A 24,658-nucleotide genomic window follows, 5' to 3' on the forward strand; every position below is an offset into this window, starting at 1 on the left:
TGCCAATTTAAGGACTTCAGGAATAACTTGGTTCAGCTGGTTTTCATATATGGCAGATAATATTTCATGGATAGGTTTGTTCGAAAAATCAAAGACTTCTGCTGAATATATATTACACTTCATTCATTTTTCAAACGTACTTGATGAAAGGGACTGTTATAGGACTGAAATAATTTGTTTAGTGCCTCATTCGGGAAGTTTTCTCTATAAGCAGAAAATTTTTGAGAATCTAGAAGATGTGTGAACTGAAGCTTTCCATAATCAGAAAATCTGTCAGTAATTTCCATGTGCATACGATCTAGTATGCTGTAGTACAGCTGCCTGTATTTCAATTCATCATCTTCTTTTCTTCGCTTTAATGGTGGTTCCATTGTATCGTCTGAAGAATTTTCATTTTCCATATTACTCCATATGGACGGAAACCCACTACATCTGAACTGGGATATAGTATTTTTTAACTTTGATACCTCTTGCAAGCAGTATGCTATGTCTAGACTTTTTGTCTGAAGAATTTTGTAGAGCACATCTGTACTTAGCATAGACTTCAAGAAGAAATATATTCTGAAACTGTGTGAAAAAATACAAATATCCTTGAGCCTGCACAATTACATCATCATCCCAGTTTTCTTCAGAGTCATTACAAATGATATTTTCAAAGAAAGCAGTCAGTTGTTCTCTGTATTTCTTTACTGTATTTACAAGCCGAGATGTAAAATTCCATGTAGTTGGTGCTACTTTTGGGAGTTTCTTTTTCATAAATTCCTTGAGTTTTTCTGATCTTTTAGGAGATGATGAGAAAAATGCAGCTAAACCCGACAGTGTTTTGAAAAAAATGCGGCATTCTGGAATGGATGAAGTAGTTTGTTGCAAAACTAAATTGAGAACATGGCTGTAACAATGGACAAATAGTGCTTGAGGATACTTTTCTTGAACTTTTGTTTTTAAGCCATTAATATTTTCCGCCATAACTGAAGCACTATCGTATGTCTGTGCAATTAACTTATTGCCGACATTGTATTCAGCTATAACACCTTCCACATGCTGAAACAAAGCAGCAGCAGTTTTGCCCGAACTGACATTTGTGAATCCTATAAACCGTTCTTGAACATTGGCAGTACTGTCGACGTATCTTAAAACAGTGGACAGTTGACTCTGATTAGAGCAGTCACTTGTTTCATCAACAACAATGGCCACAAAAGGTGCTTCTTCTATTTCAGATTTTATGTTCTTCATCATAACCCCACTTATAGCAAATATTAAGTCATTCTGAATTGCGGGAGAAGTACCACGGAATACTGTTGAACTCTCAAGATGATTGGCCAGTAAATGGTCAAATTCACTTAAGGAACTTAAATATTCAATATAATTTCCTCTATTGTCTGATTCCACACTCTCATTATGACCCCGAAAATCCAATTCTTGTTTTCCTAGAAAGCAGACTGCGTTAATAAGACGCAGTAAAATCTCCCGATTTTTTTTTCACAAGAGCATTGTGTTGGTTGATGTGTAGAGCTTTTTGCTTATCTAGCTGTAAATCAATTCTTGTCTTCCCAAAGTTTGCAAACTTCATGCTACTATAAATATGAGCTTTTGATTTGTCGTGTTTTAGGACTGCCGTTCGAAGGGAGTTCATATTAGAAAACCCCTCTTTTGACCACATTTTAGTTTCGCGGCTAAATAACAAACATGGCCAGCAAAATAGTTTAGACAGTTTAGAACTACCACACAACCAATTCCACTTACATATGATGTTGAAGTGAAATGGCGTGTATACTCACGCTGTTTTTCTTTTACGTCCATGGACAAATTTAACTCAGGAGTTGGTCTTTCCATTTTCACAATTTCAACTTTCTCGTTGTAGGTACGACGGTTAAAAGGCACTTTTAATAAACCTTCTATTATACAGTCATTTTCAACACAAACCTCTCCAGAAACTTGTTCTGCCATATTTTTCACAATATCACTTAATTGGGAAATTAAAAACTTAATAATTCACAATTAATATAACTCTTAGACACTTGAACAAATCACAAATTTAAAATACTGCACTGCAAGAACACAATCACATTCATGAGTTAGCGTACTAAGCGTAATGTTGCTTCGCGCCTGCGAAGAAACCGATCACAAGAGCGGCAACTCACCAGGTCTACACTAGTACACTGCACGATTGAAACAGAGGGGAGCGGGGGATGGGCAGTTGTGCGACAGGACAGCGTTAGCGGAACGGTCACAGGCTAGCCCTTGTAGCAGCGGTTTCTCCAGTGATGCCGCCTTGACAACTTGTTTCTTTTCGAGAGCAGAGAGCGCATATAAATCTAACAATTACTTTAATTTTAATGATTGTGGTAAAACTAATACGGTAATACAAAATTATTACATTATGTTATATTATAAACTTTTTCTTTTGTAATTTCCTTGGGCTACCGCCGGTAGCCTCGGTAGTCCGCAAAATACGCCCCTGGTAGAAGGAAGAATAGTAGTAGTAGTAGTAGTAGTAGTAGTAGTAGTAGTAGTAGTAGGACCGGTAGTGATATTGGTGATGATAATAGTAATCGTAATAGTAGGAGGAGTAATAAGTGAGGTGTAGAAGGAGTAGTGAGAGAAGCTGTAGGAGGAGTGAAAGTAGGAGAGGAGAAGGGGTAGAAGGAAGAATAGTAGTAGTAGTAGTAGTAGTACCGGTAGTGATATTGGTGATGATAATAGTAATCGTAATAGTAGGAGGAGTAATAAGTGAGGTGTAGAAGGAGTAGTGAGAGAAGCTGTAGGAGGAGTGAAAGTAGGAGAGGAGAAGGGGTAGAAGGAAGAATAGTAGTAGTAGTAGTAGTAGTAGTAGTAGTAGTAGTAGTACCGGTAGTGATATTGGTGATGATAATAGTAATCGTAATAGTAGGAGGAGTAATAAGTGAGGTGTAGAAGGAGAGTAGTGAGAGAAGCTGTAGGAGGAGTGAAAGTAGGAGAGGAGAAGGGGTAGAAGGAAGAATAGTAGTAGTAGTAGAATGAGTAGTAGGAGGAAGAATAGTAGTAGTAGTAGTACCGGTAGTGATATTGGTGATGATAATAGTAATCGTAATAGTAGGAGGAGTAATAAGTGAGGTGTAGAAGGAGTAGTGAGAGAAGCTGTAGGAGGAGTGAAAGTAGGAGAGGAGAAGGGGTAGAAGGAAGAATAGTAGTAGTAGTAGTAGTAGTAGAATGAGTAGTAGGAGGAAGAATAGTAGTAGTAGTAGTACCGGTAGTGATATTGGTGATGATAATAGTAATCGTAATAGTAGGAGGAGTAATAAGTGAGGTGTAGAAGGAGAGTAGTGAGAGAAGCTGTAGGAGGAGTGAAAGTAGGAGAGGAGAAGGGGTAGAAGGAAGAATAGTAGTAGTAGTAGTAGTAGTAGTAGTAGTAGAATGAGTAGTAGGAGGAAGAATAGTAGTAGTAGTAGTAGTAGTAGTAGTAGTACCGGTAGTGATATTGGTGATGATGATAGTAATCGTAATAGTAGGAGGAGTAATAAGTGAGGTGTAGAAGGAGTAGTGAGAGAAGCTGTAGGAGGAGTGAAAGTAGGAGAGAAGGGGTAGAAGGAAGAATAGTAGTAGTAGTAGTAGTAGAATGATTAGTAGTAGGAGGAAGAATAGCAGTAGTAGGAGGAAAGGGTTAGGAATGGGAATAGTAGTAGAAAGAGCAAACTGCTGTTGTTGCTCTTCTTGTTGAAAGTTGTTTTCAACTGTAGAGGTTATTTAGTGTAGGAAGTCAATATAGAATCCTCTGTCAGGGACAGTCTTCTCTTATCTACCGTAAATCTAGTAGCACTGGTCTCCTAGCTTCACTTTTCTTCCAGAGGAAGCAATGTAAGAAGTTTTGACATGCAGTACGTCTGTAATTTCGGTGCAATGCTAGAGTGCTATGCCAGAAAGTCGACCGACACCAATAATAGTTATTGGTGTCTTATTGCAGATGATCGTGAAAATATATTTCTTTTTATTATTGGTTATTTTACGAGGATTTTTTTCAACTGCTATGGTTATATAGTGTCTGAGTGAGAAGAAGCTGATAATGCCAGTGAAATGAGTCCAGGGTCCGGCGCCGAAAGTTACCAACATTTGCTCTTAATGGGGCGAGAGAAAATCCCGTAAAAAATCTCAGCCAAGTAACTTGTCCCAACAAGGATTTGATTCCGGGCCCGCTCGTTTCACGGTCAGGTGTGCTAACGTTACTTCATAGCGGTGAACCTGTGAAAATATGAAGTACCGTATTGAGAAGACAATTTCTATCTATCTATCTATCTATCTATCTATCTATCTATCTATCTATCTATCTATCTATCTATCTATCTGTCTGTCTGTCTGTCTGTCTGTCTGTCTGTCTGTCTGTCTGTCTGTCTGTCTGTCTGTCTGTCTGTCTGTCTATCTATCTATCTATCTATCTATCTATCTATCTATCTATCTATCTATCTATCTATCTATCTATCTATCTATCTATCTATCTAATCCCCTTCAGAGAAGGACACGGACTGGAACGTCATCGCACGCAGGACGCTTGGGTGGGCCCATTGTACTACCCGGGATGGAATGGTGTGCATGCCCTAAGACCTCTCGCGCTACAGATCCCGGCTGTGCGCCGCATCCTAACTCCCCTACAGCCTACATGATCCCTTTACCATTCCACGTAGTCCTCACCGCTGTCCCTCAATCTCGGTCCCACTTTTACCATGAGGTCTGTAGAGACATCATGGTGCATAGCGCTACTACCAACGACGACTGAACACATATCCATGGGTCCATGTTCGGCGGCGGCCCGGCAGGCGACTCTACATCGAAGCAAGTCCGAAACCTAGAAAGGAAACGGAAAATTGTAATTATGATGGCGAAATGAATCCGAGATCCAATGCCGAAAGTTACCCAGCAATTCTGCTGCAATTTGTTGAGTGAACACCTCGGAAAAAATCTCAATTGGATAACTTGCCCCAACCAGAATTTGAACCCGGGACCGCTTGTTTCACGGTCAGACGTCTAACCCTTACTACAGACCGATTATTTAGTCCTCGGCGACGCGAAAGAGGGAAAGTAATAGGAGTAGTGGGGAGAGTTCTGGAGTAAAGATAAGGGCGAGCGGTCGGTAAAGAAATGCAGTACAGCTTAACTGTACTGGAAACACAATGCTATATCCCATACGTTACATCCGATCGCTCTGACTGCAGGCGAGAGACTAACCTGAACATCCCTTGGCGTAACTTAATGGACTCGCCTGACCCAGACGCACATTGCTGGCGACTGTCAGGACTAAATAATCGTACTGTACACAGCTGTGGACGTTTCTTCCTTTACTACAGTGCCACAACAACTGTCGGGAATAAATTCTGGTCCCTTTAGTGACAAGTCGTGAGTTGTCTAAACCAAGACTTGATCTATTAGTATGCACAGCTCAAAGACCATGGATATTACTGTTTCTGATCGTAAGTGCTGTTTGCAGTTAAAGCAGATGTATTTCTATTGATGAGTCACTTAGTAGCTATTTCCTGCCATAGACATAGGGAAAGTTTTAAAGCAACTTGTGAACAGGGCAATAAAGCCATTCAACGGCGTGCACACATCGAGGTCAGTGAATCAAAGTGTTTATTCCATCGCATTTCAGTGCTGCCAACGTTGTAATAATGCGAAGTATGGTAGTCATGTTATCAACTGTAAAATTCCCTGGATAGTTTGTTCGGTAGATAGAATTCACATTAACAGCGCTGTATAAAAATCACAGTAAAAAGTTTACATTGGTAGCTGCTGCATCATATAACGAAATTTAATTCCCAATCAAAACTGAATTACTTTAGAGAAAATCCACTCTGCATACCGTCGCATCGAAAATAAATAGTTTAGATTCATAACAGAGAAACGAACTGGAACCAAACACTCTGAAAGAGGAAATTGTTCGATCTCATTGCTTTTCCATTCAGAATGAGTGTAACGCGTTTAGACAAACCTCGTAATGCTTCCAATGGCCAGTAGGTCAGTTGGAAAAGGCATGGAATTAATTTGAAATGAATTTGGTAGTTATTTAGCTTACATTTTTATTTCCGATTTTCAACTTAAATATCATTCGTTTCCAAATTTCTAGCGGTCATGATGATTCTTGTATCTTTTTATATTCTTTTTTATACTATAAATTGTCACATCGCGCCAACTACAGTATTTCCGGGTTCTTACTCATCCTCCTGTGTGGTCACAGCAATTCAAGTTCTGTTGTTTTCTTCTTTACGTCAACTTTGTCATATGCTTTCATTGGTTTATTTGTTTGCAATTTTTCTTTTAACAGCCGTGGTATTTTACTCGTATATCTCCTCTTAGTCATCGTCATCATCATCATCATCATCATCATCATCAGAGCTCGGAAGTTGATGAAATATCATTTTTCTTCTGAGACATCACAGACACTGCAGGATGCAATACAAACTCGTTTCACTTCAAGACGAACTAATATATAGCCTACTTTTATTTTGCATTTTTCGGCCATTTATTATCTATTGGTCATTATTTAGGTAATGTTCTACTTTTTGTAGCATTTTTGCCCTTTTCTGCTTTTGAACGGACTTTTTTTTACAGTGTAGTCGTCTATATTCGAGAACCTACTACAGATTATTTACGCAATTCGATTGCAACATGCAGGGTTGACTTGAGCTTGTCTAGTTATAACGGCTGCAAGTAGAAATCCGCTCATTTCTCCTATACCTTAGCCTTAACAGAAGACGAAAGTAGATTGAAATTTTAAACATTTTATCAATGCCATGATCATAATCACTATGACTATGAGAATACGTGCCTAAAATTCATCCCGGTATCAACTTATCCAAAAATGTTATTAGAAGGCGATGTCATTAATTATAGTAGGTAGGTCTTAGATGACTGAAATTATGTATTTAAAACGCAGTTTCGAATCCAGCCAGTCATAATAAAACATACAGGGAAACGAATGTAACATCACGAATTCATTATTATTCGTAGGCCTACACAAATGGGAGTAACTAATAAATGCGGGAAATATAAAGGCAGTAATAGTTAAGTTAACGTAGTCTAATTCTGAAGTACTTAACCGTGGTATTTACTTCCAAATTAATCCAATTCTCTATAATGACATGTTATTAAGCATTACAATTTCAAACAACTCATTAGCGTCATATTGGTATGAGAATTGTTGTTTCGGGATTAGGCTCCGCAGAGGGAATAAAGATAGAAATGAAAAGAAAACTTGTCAACATTTTATTTACAATCGCAACCATGCTCACAATAACAATCACGAAGACGAAGAGCATAAGCGTTTTGACGTAGTTAGGCTATAAGGATTCGATGAACCCCCTGTCGCGTTTTTGTAGATCGATAATATAACGACTCGTTATCAATTGTGCGGTTATCTAGCGTTCTTGAGCTCTGTGGTAGCGAGAAGAGTACAATAACTCACCATGGGTTTATCTAATATTTACCATAGAATTGGGAAAGATGTCGGAGGAAAACATAACCAGAGAAACAGCTCGAGCGAAATTCGAGCACAAGTATCACTCGCCAACCCTAGACCACTTGGGTGGCCCAAGAGCAATGGTCTGGCAAAGGGAGGTCGTGAAAGGGAAACGCGATATTTTAATGAGACTCTTACAACTTCGTGGGGGTCGAGAGAGTAGATACCAGCATATCTAGGTTATAGGCGTAAACCGTCAGCCATTTCTGCTGAAAATAACTATGTAAATCGACGCGATAGGTCGTTTTGCTCCTCGATAAAAGCATAATGATATTTTGAGCACCAACAGCTGTTTGATAATGTGGCACGCTGCAGATACATTCTTCTTTAATTTCACATTGTTTCCTTTTGTCCTTTACTTCATTATTGTGTACTGTTCCATAGACCTACTTGTGTATTGTCTTAATGATAATCTTTCATTGAATTTCGCAAAAGTTAAGCGTATTTGTCGCTTTTACTAACTTTACAAGACTAATACAGTAGTTCAGTACACTTGAGAAATGTATTCTTAAAATATTTGAAATTCAATGAAAGAACAAAAATATGTAAGTATAGTAACAATATTGTTGCATATCAAAAAAAAAAAAAGTAAAAAAAAATTAGTGCTACGAAGGTGACATACTGACATATAGTTGGGAGCTTTAGTCCATAGACGGCCAAGGCCGATAAGCCGACTGCTGGTCTCACATCCAGATGTCTTGGCAGAAGTGAACGATCATCCAACCAGTGCATGGTGTCGTGTGGTAGCACGATGATCCCCCTAGTACTTACAGCTAGTTACTGAAACCGAATTTCGCTACCTACTGTAACTCCCTAATTTCACTGTGATCTTGAAAGCGGGAATCAAATCCACGTCCGATTAAAACTCCGGATTTATTACCTGTCTTTTTGGAGTGCTTTTAGAACCCTGAGTCCACGCTTTTTTATTTTATTTATTTATTTATTTATTTTTTATTTTATTTTTTTTGTTCATGCTATTGTTGACATACAGTGTGACTCCCTTGTCGTGGACTCATCACGATGCCGAAATGGCGTCTAGATAGCAAAATACATTGTATTAACAATTCAGAAAATCGAACCCACAACTAAGACTTCCAAGGAAAGTTAAAAATGCGATTTTACAGTTTCGTAGATTATCACTGGTTATTTGAAAGCAATGGTACTTTATATAAAGCAAATTACAAGATAGCATGAGATTTCAAGTTTTCAGGTTTGTTTTACTGTGATGTTTGATAAGTAGGCCTACTAGATTTTATAATATAAAATTTTAAGTATAAGACCTGAAGAAGGCCACTTTTTCTGAGTTAATCATAAAGGAGCGAAAAATAACTAAAAAAATACTAACTTCTATGTGATCTGTTCAGAATAGACATTTACACCTTCTAAAGTTGATAAGCGGTAAACTTTTTTGGTTTTCACGTTAGATGGGGGATCAAAGCGAGAGAAATGTTGAGAAAGTAGAGACATTACTTTTAAAAGTGATTGCTACTCAAAATCTTTGCTAGTTTCCGAGTTACGGCGAGTTAAACAAAGGAGTGTTTTCGCTTGGCGGAATGCTCACGAATCAATCTTTTTATCTGTTGGAATCTCAACGAAAAATATTTTCCTGAGCCTTATTGATTAATTTACCCATCTTACCTGTTCTAAGTAGATGAATATCATCCACAGTGGTAAATCTCAAACGAGATGCCATGTTTTAACACCGAATTAGGCCTACGGTAAACTTCAGTCACGTCACGTCATCAATGACGTCAACATAGCGTTAGACGTTTAGTGGGCGTTGAGGGTGCGAAAACTCTCTAGTGACGTGAGCTGCCAAAAGTAATGTAACTTACAATTATTTCCTCCAAAACGACGGGGAAGTTAAATCTCATCATATGGTTGAAAGACTCAAAATCTTTGCAACGGCGTTATAGGGGCTACTTTAAATCGGGCGAGACTAGTTTGAAAATTGATTTTGCGATGTTTTGTTTCCTTATTCTGTTCGTGAACCGCCATTTCGTAATAATGCTGCCACCGCTGATCGATCACGGAGGAATTGATGAGGACGTTCGTATCACAGGTGCTTGTTGGTTTCAGACCACTTTTAAACTTCATTACGCTCTGCTGGTAGCATAATGAGGCAGGGTGCGCCTCTCCGCACCTTGAAACATCATCCAAATTAAACATCGGTCGGCGATGAAGTCATTTACATCGCAGCGGGAAGTCTGTCGCACCTGGCCGACCTCTCTTCTCCGACACTCGAGCTTACAAAACATCTTCCGTCGGTTATTTATTTAGTCACAGGTTTTTACACTTCATTTTCCTCAACATTTTTATCATATTTCAAAGACAGTGATTGTCGGTTTGAGACAGTCGTTCTATTTCTTTCACACTATTCGAAGTACAGTGAAGTTTTGAATATTCGGCAGTTCGAATAGTCTGACTCAGTCCGTTCCTGTTTTTAGGCTGATTTCTAAACTTTGAAAGCAAAAGCGAGAACGATGCGCTAATTAGGTGACGAAAATAAACTCCGAAGTATGTTACAGACTTCGCTCATTATTGCGGGCGGGACTTTTTACTCCAGTTTTAATTTGCTTTAGTTTTTTTTAGAATTATAATTAAGTGTATATTCCTTTGAAGAGGTGGAAAAATTCAAATGTCTTGGAGCAACAGTAACAAATATAAATGACACTCGAGAGGAAAATAAACGCAGAACAAATATGGGAAATACCTACTATTATTCAGTTGAGAAGTTTTGTCATCTAGTCTGCTTTCAAAAAAACTGAAAGTTAGAATTTATAAAACAGTTATATTACCAGTTGTTCTGTATGGCTGTGAAACTTGGACTCTCACTTTGAGAGAAGAACAGAAGTTAAGGTTGTTCGACAATAAGGTGCTTAGGAAAATATGTGGGGCTAAGGAGGATGAAGTTACAGAAGAATAGATATAATTTCGGGTGCACTGCATTTTTACATCAATCACAGAGCGCTGGAAAAAAGAAATAAAAATCAAGTTCTGACATGGTAATTACAACTGCAAGAGCGGATCCTTTAGATGGGATATTAGTATGTTAAGACATACGATGCATTACGACCCGAATATTTGTTCGTAGAAATACAAGCAAGTCTTCATAAATGTCTCTTAGCAGTTATTTATAAGCCTCCCAAAGCTGGACATCTATCCGATTTAGAAAGCCCGTTAGTCGATCTTTTACCGCAATATGAACATGTCTTGGTTATGGGGGATTTCAATTTAAATCTTCTGGCAGTCAGATCAAATGGGACTAATCAACTCCGTAATTTGTTCGAAACTTTCAATCTAACAATTCTTCCACTCAATCCTACCCACCACACACCTACTTCCGATACTTTAATTGACCTAATCATTACGAATAATTCTGATAGAATTTCTAACTTCAGGACAGTTACCAGTTCCGGGAATATCTGGTCATGATCTTATTTTTGCCGAGTACTCTCTTCAGTGCCCAAAAAATGCAGCTAAGGTAATTACTTACAGAGATCTAAAAGGCATTGACAACGACCAATTAACTTCTGACGCCTTACAAATGCCATGGCATACTATTTTTAATTTAATCACAGTTGACGAAAAAGTTGCCACCTTTAATGACATCATAATACAATTATTCGACAAACATGCACCTTTAAAGAAGAGACGAGTCACCCACCGACCCGCCCCATGGCTGAATGACAGTATTCGTAATCTTATGACGTCACGTGACGCTGCTTTCCGGAAGTACAGAAACAACAAATCTGCCGAAAACTTTAACAACTACAAAAAACTTAGAAACAAAACCACACAAAGCATTAGGAATGCTAAACGCCGTCACGCTCTGAGTCTCGTCGACCCGTCTGTTCCCCCGCGGTGTCTTTGGAATAACTTACGTGATATGGGAGTAGGGAAGAAAGCATCAGAAGCTGAAGTTATAAACATACCACTTGATAAACTCAATGAATACTTTACCTCACCTCCCACTATACGACCTGAAAAACAGTCAAAACTAAATACAATTAATACTCTCCTAGCTAATCCTCCTCCTTCTCGCGAAAAATTTTTCTTCTCGCACATTACTGATTCTGAAGTAAGAAGGGCTCTTAAAAGCATTAAATCTAAAGCACAAGGCTCTGACAACATAAGCATAGTCTTTATCAATAAGTTAGTTGATATCGTGCTTCCTGTAATAACCCATATTTTCAATTCTTCAGTTATCACGTCTGTTTATCCGCAACTCTGGAAAACAGCTTTGGTACGCCCACTTCCTAAAGTAAATTCACCAACTTCTGCAAAAGACTATAGGCCAATCTCCATTCTTCCCGTTTTATCCAAAGCCCTGGAACGCATCATTCATAAGCAGTTGTCAGACTACCTAATAGAATTTAATCTTTTAGACCCTTTACAATCAGGATTCAGAAATGGCCATAGCACTTCTACTGCTTTGTTGAATGTTACTGAGGACATACGCGCAGCCATGGATAAACGACAGGCTACTGTACTAGTTTTATTGGACTATAGCAAAGCCTTTGATTCTGTTGACTTCGATCTACTATTGACTAAACTACAAACGCTACACCTTTCTGATAGTGCTATCACCTGGATGTACTCCTACCTTACTGGCCGCCAGCAGCGTGTCATATCTAATAATCGTTTCTCATCCTGGCGTACTGTAGATACAGGAGTTCCTCAGGGATCAGTATTAGGCCCCTTGCTCTTCTCTATTTATATAAATGGAATTTCTAAATCATTTAAGCACTGCAGATATCAAATATATGCAGACGACGTTCAGTTGTATATTTCAGCGCGTCCTGATGCACTAAATGATAGCATTAATAGTCTTAATAAAGATCTTGATTCCATCTCTTCCTGGTCTCAACAATTTGGGCTTAACCTAAACGCATGTAAATCACAGGCTATTCTGTTCGCGAACCGTAGATTAATTCCTGAAGTCAACGACCTGAATATTCCACCTGTGAAACTGGATAAAACAATCATCCCGTTTAGCTCTACCGTAAAAAATCTCGGAGTGCATTTCGAATCTAATCTTAGTTGGGATACGCATATTAAATATACATGTAAGAAGGCATTCTCTATTCTCCATTCACTAAAAAGATTGTATCATTATCCATCTAAATTAAAACAGACGCTGGTACAGACACTCATTCTACCTCATTTCGATTATTGCGACGTTTTGTTCAGTGATCTCAGGATTGATTCCGCCCAGAAACTACAGCGTGTTCATAACGCGTGCGTCCGCTTCATTTGTAATGTTCGATACTATGATCATATCTCACCTTCTTTAGAGAAGTTATCATGGCTTAGGTTACATGAGAGGAGAAATCTGCACTCACTTTCTCTCCTATATCGAATTATGCACACTTCATCCCCCTATTATTTATTCGCTCGTTTTCATACTCTCTCTCGCTATCATAATATTAATACTCGATCACAACGCGATAACACGCTAGAAATTCCACTTCACACATCATCTCTGTATTCCTCATCTTTCACTGTTGCTACCTCTCGTCACTGGAACTCTCTGCCGCCTGAAGTCAAGGGCTGCCGAACATTGAAATCTTTCAAATCCAAGTTAGAAAATTATCTTATGACGAGTTGCCAAACTAACTTACTATTATGACAAGTGTTGTATTGCATGTTTCCACGTATTCACATTTTTTTTTTATGTTCTAGTGATATTTAACTTATTTTATATTTTTGTTCTCATATTTTCCGATAATGGTATATCTCTAATGTGATAAGTTGAGCTACATATAAACATAATTTTCCTTACTGTGTATACTTAAAAATATTGTATTCATTGTATGCTTTGTACTGCACTATTGTATTACTACCATTAGTATTATTATTACTATTAGGCCTGTTATTATTTTATTTATTATTATTATTGATATTATTATCATTATTATCATTACTATTCTTATTTATTATTCTTATTATTATTATTATTATTATTATTATTATTATCAGTAATTCTTATTTTTTTATACTTTGTAGGCCTCATTTATTTTTGACCTGCTGTTCACATTTTATTATGCTTTTTTCTTTCTTTCTGTATGTTATATATTATGTCTGATTTCTTCTTACTTGTTGTTTACATTTTATTATTATTATCTTATTCAGTTTTGTGTGTACTTTGTAAATTTGTAGTGTTTCTATAACGCAGTTTTTACTCCTGGTTGAGTGTTAGAGAAGGCCGTATGGCCTTAACTCTGCCAGGTTAAATAAATCATTATTATTATTATTATTATTATTATTATTATTATTATTATTACTGACAGTTGAGGTATATGAAAAACATCTGTTTATGAAACTTTAGATGAGGTGGCTGTGGTTCAAAAACTCAATTTAAACAAATTAGACTCAGCAGCAAATAGATGCTTGGAGTCGTGGTGTACCCCGTATCTACCTTTTTCAGGTTGGTTTCTGTCTGCTTAATGCGTGCCCAATTTAGTGTCATTTAGATATTATATGGTATAATTCATGGCGTTCTCCTTAGGTAGCGTGCTCGTCATTACAATAAACTTATGCGAGCTCAAACCGGCAGAGGATGATGAATTTTTAAAGGTGATAGAATCTTTAACATGATTTCTTCAGAAGAGAGTTAAGGGGTTACCTTATCTCAAACTTACTGCAAGTAAAAGAAGTTAATGATGTCTAAAAAAAAGTGTGAATTTCTCCCCTATGCAACTCCAACTCATCTAGCCATAATTCCCATTCATTAATGTCGGTATTTGCTATTTTAAATTAGTCTCGTATTCCTTAATTCGAGCCTCCGGCATAGCTCAGGTGATAGCGAGTTTGCCTACAGATCCGGAGCTGCGCTAGGGCGTATGTTCGATTCGCGCTTGGAGTGATTATCAGGTTGGGCTTTCTGTCCGAGATTTTTCCCAACTGTAAGCAAAGTATGAGGTAATTCCTTGTAAATACCCTGTTTCGCACATCATGTAGGCCTACATAGTGAACTCGTCGAAGGTATAACCGGAAATGCAAGACATGAACCAAACATTGGTATGCGCAGTAGACTATGATACCTTCCCCTCTGAGCCAAATATGGTATGCGCAACAGCATACGAAGTGAAATATTGTAATGCAACTTAAGTTTTCTGTTATTAATAATTATTTTCCTGTGTTTCTTTATTGAAATATATATGTACCTATTAGTATTTAGAATGGAATTACTGTCTTTAATGCGAATTGTTTTTTTTTTTTTTTTTTAGACATCTGTTAGCTGCCTGTCATTATTCGGTTGAGAAGCGCTTTGAGTTATGTAAACATAATTAATTTTATTACATTATCGTGATCCAGATATGGGACGGTCAGATAACGCTTTCTCATGAAAGAAGTCGTAAATGTATCACTCTTAAGTCCTCAAAGATTTATGTTGGACAGAGTAGCTCTTGTTATGCTTTCTGTGCATACTTCGGTCTCTACGACACTCCCATTTCAGCGTTTCTTTTATCTCATCGAATCGAAATAGGCTCTAAAGCGCTTACTTCCGTCTCCTCGAGTTTGTGCTAGGGTGAACGGAGCGCCGTGCCGCCGGTTAGACCGTGTAATGAAGAAACGCAAGTTGTGGCCATGCGTGACTGTCCGACGCAGCCGCAGCGCACGACCCTTTATTAACCTCTGTCAGCTCACCTGGCCGCGCGCCTAATTGCAGCTCGGTGACATCTCACACGCTGCTCACACAGTAATTTCCGGAAAATCGCCCAGCTTTGTGACTATCTTCCGAGAAGTTACACAGAACCAAAGCTCACCAACCCTTTCTCGTCTCAAGCGTCAATGATCGGATGCGGCTTTATCACTTACTTGAAATGATGTGCGTACGAAAGGGAACGGACGAAAGTCCTTCCACTTATACTCCATTCAGGTAGGTTCTTCATGCACACAATCCCCAGTCGTATGCGTGAAATGAGTGGCAAATCCTACGGATGGCACTTGGACTGTCTTCGACTGGCATCATGACCGTCCCTGGTATTCAGTCTGTCTCTCCATAAGGCGTCCCTTTTCAAGCATCAGCAATACTAACGGATATAGCTAATAACAGCCTGGTAAGCTCTCTCACGAACTTTAAGGTGTCTTTCTATAGAATATAGATCGTCTGTCCCCAGGACAATGATTCAAATGTTGATTGCGTATTCTGGACCTAGCGGGCTAGCGGCGTGGTAGAGGGCTGGCCTTGCATTCGGGAGGTTCGGGGTTCGATCCCAGGGGCCGGCAATCCTAACTGAGGTTTTTCATGGTTTCCTCAGTTATTTCCAGGCAAATGTCGGGATTGTACCTCTTGAAAGTCCGGCCATGGGCGGCGATCCTTCCCTTAATCCTTTCATATGTGTGAGTGAATGCTGTGTAATGTCTTAAATGTGTTTGTTGTATCGGAGGTGGCCCTGGAATTGAGCTGATTCCTCATCCGGGGAGGCCCTCCATGTCCTTGTGTGGTCAAAAAAGTATGTATGTGATCCATAGATTAATTCCTCTCCCGACAGGTTTCGGCCCTGTAAGGCCCGGGTGGCGTTGGTCGTGTAATAAAAGGGAGAGGTTAAACTAAGGGAAAGAAGAAGAAGATTGCATATTCTGGATAGATCCATTCTTTCTACGTCACAATTTTAGTTGGGTATTTAACGACGCTATATCAACTACTAGTTATTTGGCGTTGTTGGAATGGATGATAGCGAGATGGTATTTGGCGAGATGAGGCAGAGGACTCTCCATAGATTACCTTACAGTTGAGCAAAATCTCACAAAAAAGCCCAACCATATATCTGATCACTCCAAGCAGGAATCGAACCCACAATCGAGTGTAACTCAAGACAAGAGACAAGATCCTCTGCCGATTGAGCTACGCCGGTGCATGTTGGTTCCAATTTTTGCTGGATGTGTCAATGTATTCGATAGCGGAATTAGTGTGTAATTGTTTTAGTACGGCGTGTCTAACATTTTTTTTATCCAACTGCGTATAACCTTCTGTTTGTCTTAAAATCTCTTTTCACTAGCCACAATTCTGGACCTGATACATTTGCATATGATTCAGTCTTTGCTACTATGGACCTTGCTGGTGTTTTGTATGCTCGAATTATTATATAGATACTTTTGGATAGGCAAAGGTTTGAAAACTTCGTTGATACTCGTGGCGCTGTTGTAGTTCATGATTTTTATGTGATCTCCACCTTATTTCTGTAGGATATAAGTTATTGCACCAAGATATTTATATGAAGATGCTTGTTCTGTTTGGTTTGTTGTACACATGTAGGCCTACACGCATAATTTGCTTCTAATATGATATTTATCTTAGAAAGTCACGACTTTTGTTTTATTAATAGATTGAAATTTTCTATTTCCTCCTTTAAAATTTCTGTTTATTAACGAATTCTTCACCTAATGTTTTGTATGTACATTTCAGTGGAAAATGTGCAATTGAAAATTATATAGGCTATAGGCCTATATACTTACCAGAAATGATAAAATTTGTAATAAGAAAACATTTCGCAGATCAATGTCATTTGTACTCTTATTTCAGGTGGAGTACCGCCCATGCGTGGTGCCGTCAAGCTGCTGGGAGCTCATGCGCGAGTTTCTTCAAGGGTTCCTGGGCTCGTCCGTCCAGAGTACTCCGCCGCAGTATCTCCAGGTACATTATTTATTAATTTGTGTTGGTGTTTTGATGTGCTACCACCTCCATAGCTTAAAAAAATTATACCATATTTCGAAATGATATCCCGAACATTATCGCGACGAGTAGTTTTAAGATGTATGAATATTTTTGTTTCTTTCTTATTTTTATTTTCTACTGATTTATCTGTTCGTTATTAATTGCGTTTATTTTATTATACTTTATGTGGCGATTTTAATATATGATCTACATTTAATATATAATAAGGTAGAATTAATGTAATTACGGGTATATTATGTTTATAGCTTAGAAACGGAAAGGTGACGTTACTGTTATGCTATTTGTGCCCAGAGATAGTATTGTAAAAGCCCAAATTACTGTAAAAAAAATAAAATAAAATTTGGATTTGATCGTAAGTTAATTGAGACAAGATGTAATGAAACGTTTTGTGGAGTCAGAACGAAAGTTTTCTAATCCGTTAAATGATTAAGATAGTGATGTTAAGGATCATATGTCAAGATCAAAACACAATGACTTTTGTCTTATGTACCAGAATATATGCAGAGTTCACTAATTGGTAGAATGAAAATCATGTGTTCATCCTGAATTTAAACCATTTTCTTTAGGCATAAATGAAAAATAACAGTTTTCTACTCGTTATTGTTGTTATTATTACGAGAGTGGATCGGAAAGTAACGCACAATATTTTTTATGCGTTGGTATTGCGACTGGGATGTCGACATTTCACCGAGAAATAGTTTGAAGTTTTCACTGCAGACACAATTTGTTTTTCATGTGCATATGTAGTGAGAGAAGCGTGAACTACGCAACAGAGATGGCGCACATGTTACTGTCGTTAACTTGTGAATAGCAGCGAATTGTGCGATTTTTGTTGGCTAAAGGACATAACCCGAGTGAAATTCACAGGGACATGTGTGGCGTGTACGGGGAAGACTGTATAGATCATAGCAACATCTCCAGGTGGTGCGCATTATTCGCAGACGGCTGTGAGAATTTTTGTGATTCGCCACGTTCCGGGCGGAATGTCACAGGCTTTGAGGCGACAATTTTGAACTACCGGCGGCTCCAACTGCGAACCTTATCTCAGCAGTTCAACATTTCATACGGTGTGGTGTACAATATCGTGCATGACACATTGAAATTTCATAAAGTTAGTGCCCTTTGGGTGCCTAAGAACCTGACAGACAAGGACCAGCGAATAATGACATGCTTGGAACACTTAAGATATTACGCTGCATGACTTTCTGAAAGGAATTCTCACTTGTGATGAGTCCTGGGCGTACCACTACTCGCCCAAAATAAAGCAGGGCTCTATGGAGTGGAAACATGCTGCTTCCCCAGTAAAGAAAAAATTCAAATTGACGCAATCTGCTAAGAAAGTGCTTGTGACAGTGCTCTGGGATATGCATGGCGTTTTGTTGGTGGACTTCGCTAAACACGGGAGCACTGTGAATGCTGCAGCTACATCCAAACGTTAGTAAAGTTGCGTCGTGCCCTTCGTGACAAACGCTGTAACATTAATGCTGACGATGTCAAACTTCTTCATGACAATGCTCGCCCCATGTTGCGGCTTCTGTTCGTGAGAAAATCAACACATTTGGTTGGGAGGTACTCCAGCATCCACCATACAGTCCAGACCTTCCACCATCGGACTTTCATCTGCCTGGTCCCATGAAGAAATTCCTGGTCGGCCATAGCTTTGCGACCGATGCAGAAGTGCAATCAACAACCGAACGGACTTCTATGAACAGGGTATTCTGAAACTGGTACCACGATGGGAGAAATGTGTTGAGAAACTTGGCGCCTATGCAGAAAAGTAGCTAAAAGATGTGAGTTCATTTGTGTATTTTTTATTTTTGTTAACCTATTAAATCTTTTTTTTTAATTATGGTGCGTTACTTTCCGATCCACCCTATTATTATTATTATTATTATTATTATTATTATTATTATTATTATTATTATTATTCTCAAGAAATATCATTTGTCACGTTACATTCTACTACTAAATGGCCCATAATGGTCTCTGTTTTGTTTTGTATGTTGTTTTTTCAATTGTGTTACGTTTTTCTTCTTATTCTGTCTAACACATCTTTGTTGGGTTACAGTGTCTTGACTTGGTCGAAGAACCTTTTATCAAAGTTTATCGAACTATCCGTTCTAAAGCAGCACTCCGGAAAATTAAATCAAGTTACTCGTATGAAGGGTGGTACTTACTTTATTTTTTACGAAGTAAAAATCGATGGAAACCTGTCAAATATTGTGTGCTGTGGCTGATAACATTAATAACTTAAAACATAAAAAAAAGTGTTTTAATTAACGGATACACAATTGTCAGATTATGAAAACATGCTTCTTTATTCATTCGAAGATCATCATCAAGAGTTATTACAGTGTATCTTAATGCTTTTACTTTCCAATTCACCATACAGCCCTGCCATACCTACTTTCTTTTTCCATTAATAAATTGTATTTCGCAGATCTGAGTTCTTCTGGGCCTTCCTTCTTCTGCTGTTCACATCAACAATCGAAGATATAATATTGTATATTTTTGTAATATTTTAACTCTTGTATAAAATTAATGTGAGATAATTACTGTTTTCTTTCCAAAAGCTTGTCCTTTTTCTGCGATTTCTGCTTTATTTATATTTCATCACACCAAAACAGAAATAATGGTAGCGTAACATGTTATTTCATCGACAATAACTAATGTCAGTCACGGTCTACAAGCTTTACGACAAGAAAACATACAATCTTTTCGTGTGTGATCATGTGGTCAAATGGAATTGTTAGAAATATTGTCGACATCCTGATGGTGAAATTAATCCCTTAGAAGAAGATCCAGAGAATTTGATTTCTTAAAGAAAAAGAAAAGGAGCTTTCCAAAGGAGTTAGAAATACAATTAATTATATTTTCCAAATTTTTCCCTGCTCTCGTAGTTTTTACATTTCTTCCGCCTTTGTTGTTTGTAACCAAGATTATAATTGAAAAACCGTTAACATTACCTCTTAGCTTACCAGCGTGGTTCAATCGGCAGGCGAATTTGTCTGCTGATCTGAAGCTGCGCTTGGGCTGATTTCTAATACCCAAGTGTTTTTTCCGAGTTTTCCCCAACCGTAAGGCGAACGTTAGGTACTCTGTAGTGAATCCTCTACTTCATCTGGACAAGTACCATTTCGCTCTCACAAATTTCATCAACGCTAAATAATCTATTAGTTGACACAGCATTGTTAAGTAACCAATTAAAAATTACCTCTTGAACCAAAAAAGAAAAGATTTATCATTCCGTACTGTACGATGAGTGTTTTCTCGGGGTTCATCTATTTTCTTTTTTAAAGTCCACACCATCAACGCTTTCCAGTTCACTTTACATTTCCATGATTTCATCTCCTCAAAATAAATATGACACATTGTGAGTACTCTTAGAGCGTCAGTTCTGAAACCGCGGCAGGAATGCGACGTGGAACCCGGCAGACTGTACTATACTCGCTGAGTCATATCTCCCCGCTCCCCACTTCCTCATACGGCGAGGTTTCAGAGCTGGCTCTCAGACAGTACGACGTTAGTGACATGGTCTGCATGTTACAATTCAGACTCTGATGAATGATTGGAAACTGCTTGGCTTTTCTCTATGCTATAACATCTCAAGAGGGTAAGCAAATACAGTATATCATTAAGTCATAGTGCAAATGGAATTCAGTCGTCCCTTCTCCAAGCGGAAAAGAATATCGACAGGAGCATAGTTTTACTGTGCTGCATATTTACGTAGAAATAAGTGTGGGTACTTTCACCTGTCGAGAGTTCATAACTTTTAGTCTACTATGCTGATACCTTTGCGTAGAAGGGTTGACTAACAGTGTTCGGAATAAAGAGAGCAAGGGGAATACAAGAAGTACAGTGGAAATACGAGAATAACAAGGGAATATAAGGAAAATAAGGGGAATACAAGGATAATGAGGATACAAGGAAAACAAGGGGAATACAAGGAGAACAAGGGGAGGAGAAGAACAATAAAAATACTAGTATAATAGTGGCACTGCAAAGATAACAAGGGGAAGAGAAGGAGAACAAGAAAATACAAAGAGAAAAATATAAATACAAGGAGAACAGGAGGCGAAGAAGAATAAGAAAATACAAGGAAAACAATGGTAATAGAAGGAGAATAAAGGGTAAAATTGGAGAACAAGAAATGCACAAAGATAACAATGGGGATACAAGGAGAATAAGAGACTACAAGAAAAAACATGGAGAATACAAGGAGAAATGGTAGAATGTGAGGAGACCAAGGGGAACGAGAAAAAGACATAGAGAACAGGGGAAAGAAGGATGAATAGGGAGAAGACAGGGAGAACAATGAGAATATAAGAAGAACAAGGGGAACACAAAAAATAAAAGGGAAAACAAGAATAACAAGGGGAACATAAAGAGAACAAGAGGCGGTTGCATTTTTACGAGTAGACTATGTGACACTTCCAAAGCTTCTTCCATCCATACACAATGAGGAAAAGAGATTGTTTTACGTCAGAAAATGTTAGGTTTTTTTCGTAAGAATATTGTTAGGCCGGGTATCGTAATCGTAAACAATTATTACACTGTAGGTCCTATATTGACTTTACGAGAATAAAATTACACTTTACGTCTGTATATTTATAAAATCAGTAATAGGCGTGTACCACTGGTAAGTTGTGATGAAATGTAAGGTATAATAAGACCTTCTGTAGTATGTTGTACCCAGAAGCTGTTATTGTTGTATTGGTATTTCAGATCTGTACTTCGTATACGCTGATAGGAAACCATTTCCGCCCAGTGCCTCACGTTTATCTCAAGGTCCCGTGAGAGTGAAATATTGCCTTCCTTAAGCCGCGGGTACAACACGTCAAAACAACTTGTAAACACGTGCAGAGACTGCACAATATTTCAGTTGTCCTTCAGTTTAATTCCTGGGTTAACAGCCCAACTTCCGTCACGTGGCAGACTCCATTTATAGCACAAGAGGTAAAGATCCTGACCTGCGATTCGATACACGACTACTCATTTCGCAAAGCTAGGTATGTCATAAACTTGTGGGATGTGTTTCCTCAAGGTACAGCGTTTACGGCTACAAAGGGAATGCAGTATCAATTCCCGGCAGGGTAGTGGGGAAAGATAGGTCTGGGTAACAGTACGACAGAGAACCATTACAATATCTCTTGTGGAAATAACATACTACATTCTAAAGAAAATTTGTGATGTTAAATATAATTTATATTTGTATTCCTGTTGTATTATTTCTTAATATATTTATTTTAAAGACCATATATTCAGGAAATTTATTAACTGTAGGTGAAATCAATTAATAATTAAATCTTGAGACTTTTGTGTTCAATGTGGTGCGAGATTTTTTGTTCTTTGCACATGTACTGTACAGCTTAGGACAGAAAAACTTGCCGATCGAACAAATTCTATTTTCTAATCGAAATATTTCGGCTAGACAAACATGATTCACGCTAGTAACCTGCTTCTTATCTTACCGGTATACGTAATGTATCCCTAACGAGAATGTACTCGAGATAGTACTTTTATACTTGTTTTCATGGCGCAGGTGGTTAGAACACCGGTGCGATAGTCAGCATAAAACAAACACATGTAGTGTTCGACTCTCAGTGATTTCTTTTTTTCGTTTCATTATAAAAGACGCGAAATGTGACCTCGTTTTAATTAGTTTTTAATATATCGTGAAAATACTTTGTGGCTTTCATGGGGATTATATCGTTATTAAAAAACGGAAAATTTGATCCTGTCTCAATTAGTTTTAATATATTTTTTTATAAAAGTATGGTCGACAGATCGAAGTATATTTTAATCACCTGCTTTAAGGGATAAAATACGACGACGTTAGGACAAAATGTTGTGCTTTTGCAAGTTACAGTACGTTAATGGTATAATATCATGTAATTATTATTATTATTATTATTATTATTATTATTATTATTATTATTATTATATTTCAGAAATAAATGACTAAATATATGTATTTATTTACACTGCAAGTGGACAAGCACCCGGTGGCAGTGGTACACACAATATAAACAATATCCAATAAAATTACAGTACACAACACAATTATACAATACAATTAAAATACACAATACAATAATAGGCCTACATAAAATAGCCTAATTAATAAGTGAAACTAATTTTACATTACAACCTACATATCTACATAAGTTTCACATTGGTACTGATAATAATCTTTCACTTTACTCTCATCTCACTCACTGTACTGGCACTATGACACATTTCACTGACACTTTAGAACACATTTCACTGACACTATAGAACACATTTCATTGACACTACAAAATAACATATATACAAAATATAATTAACGTGTGGTAAAAGAAGATTAAACCTTAAATATGAAATGAATGAATGAATAAAGTAAATAAGTAACAATTATCTAAATAACTAAGTAAATTAATTAATTAATACCCAGATTGTATCTTCGTTATACAACAGGAAAATAAAATTGGTGTTGTGAAGAATAAGAATTGTTTTTATTAAACGATAGTAATAAAAGTAACAATAATAATAATGACTAGCTATCATGAAAATTATTAAGAATATAAACATCACAAGTGAACACTACACTGAAAAAGGAAATAGAGGATGCTTTGATTATTACGATCTGCTTTTGTCTATAAAATTCCGACTTGCAAGCATACTCGTAAAAAGAGATCATAAAGGAATTCCTAAACGGGTGAGGGATTTTATTGTTGAATTATCATAGGATTTTAGACATAATTAGATCTCCGTAGAGACGAGTCACGCTCTCTGCGTGCTTGTAATGCAAGCCATGTCGGAGCGACACTGCGCTGACGAGACAGTCTGCACCGCATTTATGATGATGTTTACAGCACATTGGATCGCTGAATCTTCATCTCCGACAGCAATTTGTGTGGGCCGTAAATTAGCATAAACCTCAGTCAATACTACGTGATTTTCATTTTTATGAAAAGGGAAAATCATAAGTAGGTTACGTACGAATCAGATTTTGGCATGGTTTGAATTGTAGACAATGTGAACATTGTTATTAGACTATTTCTCCGTAGAATGGGGAAGAACTCTGGCAGCTGTCAAATTCCAAACAAATTTGCACTCCATAGAAATTCAACAAGACATTGCGCCTTAGTGTTAATAATGATTTTCATGGCTTGCCTCTGTAGTTTATGTAGTTATATACGTTTCTGGATACAAACTCAACGGAGTTGGCTTCAATTTCCACCTATTTCTTCTGTGTAGTCTTGGACAAAGCAAGCCTAAGTGCAAGGAACGGTCCCGATCTGGATCTCGAAAATCTAAGCCAAGATGTTCGATGTAAAATTTGTCTATTCGGCCACACCGAAACTTTCAGGTAGAGGAATGGAGCCCATGGGAATGGCCTACAAGCTGGTGGACATAATCTATCTTCTACCTTTAATCCATGGCATCCAGTACATGGTCATTGCTTGTTTTCGAATTTAATCACATAGTCATTGCGTTATAGGACC

At 37.7% G+C, this 24,658-nt stretch overlaps 1 protein-coding gene across 2 annotated transcripts in view; it reads left to right on the top strand.

Annotated features, from left to right (window-relative positions):
• Positions 1 to 24,658, top strand: part of MED20 (Mediator complex subunit 20) — a 635,350-nt gene that overhangs the window by 587,617 nt on the left and 23,075 nt on the right. For both annotated transcript variants that reach the window (XM_069826019.1, XM_069826020.1), the window contains one exon: positions 17,016 to 17,126. In XM_069826019.1, coding sequence (XP_069682120.1) covers positions 17,016 to 17,126 — 111 coding nt within the window. The remainder of the gene's footprint in view (positions 1 to 17,015; positions 17,127 to 24,658) is intronic.

This window comes from Periplaneta americana, chromosome 5 (assembly GCF_040183065.1).
Source record: "Periplaneta americana isolate PAMFEO1 chromosome 5, P.americana_PAMFEO1_priV1, whole genome shotgun sequence".
Lineage (NCBI taxonomy): Eukaryota > Metazoa > Arthropoda > Insecta > Blattodea > Blattidae > Periplaneta > Periplaneta americana.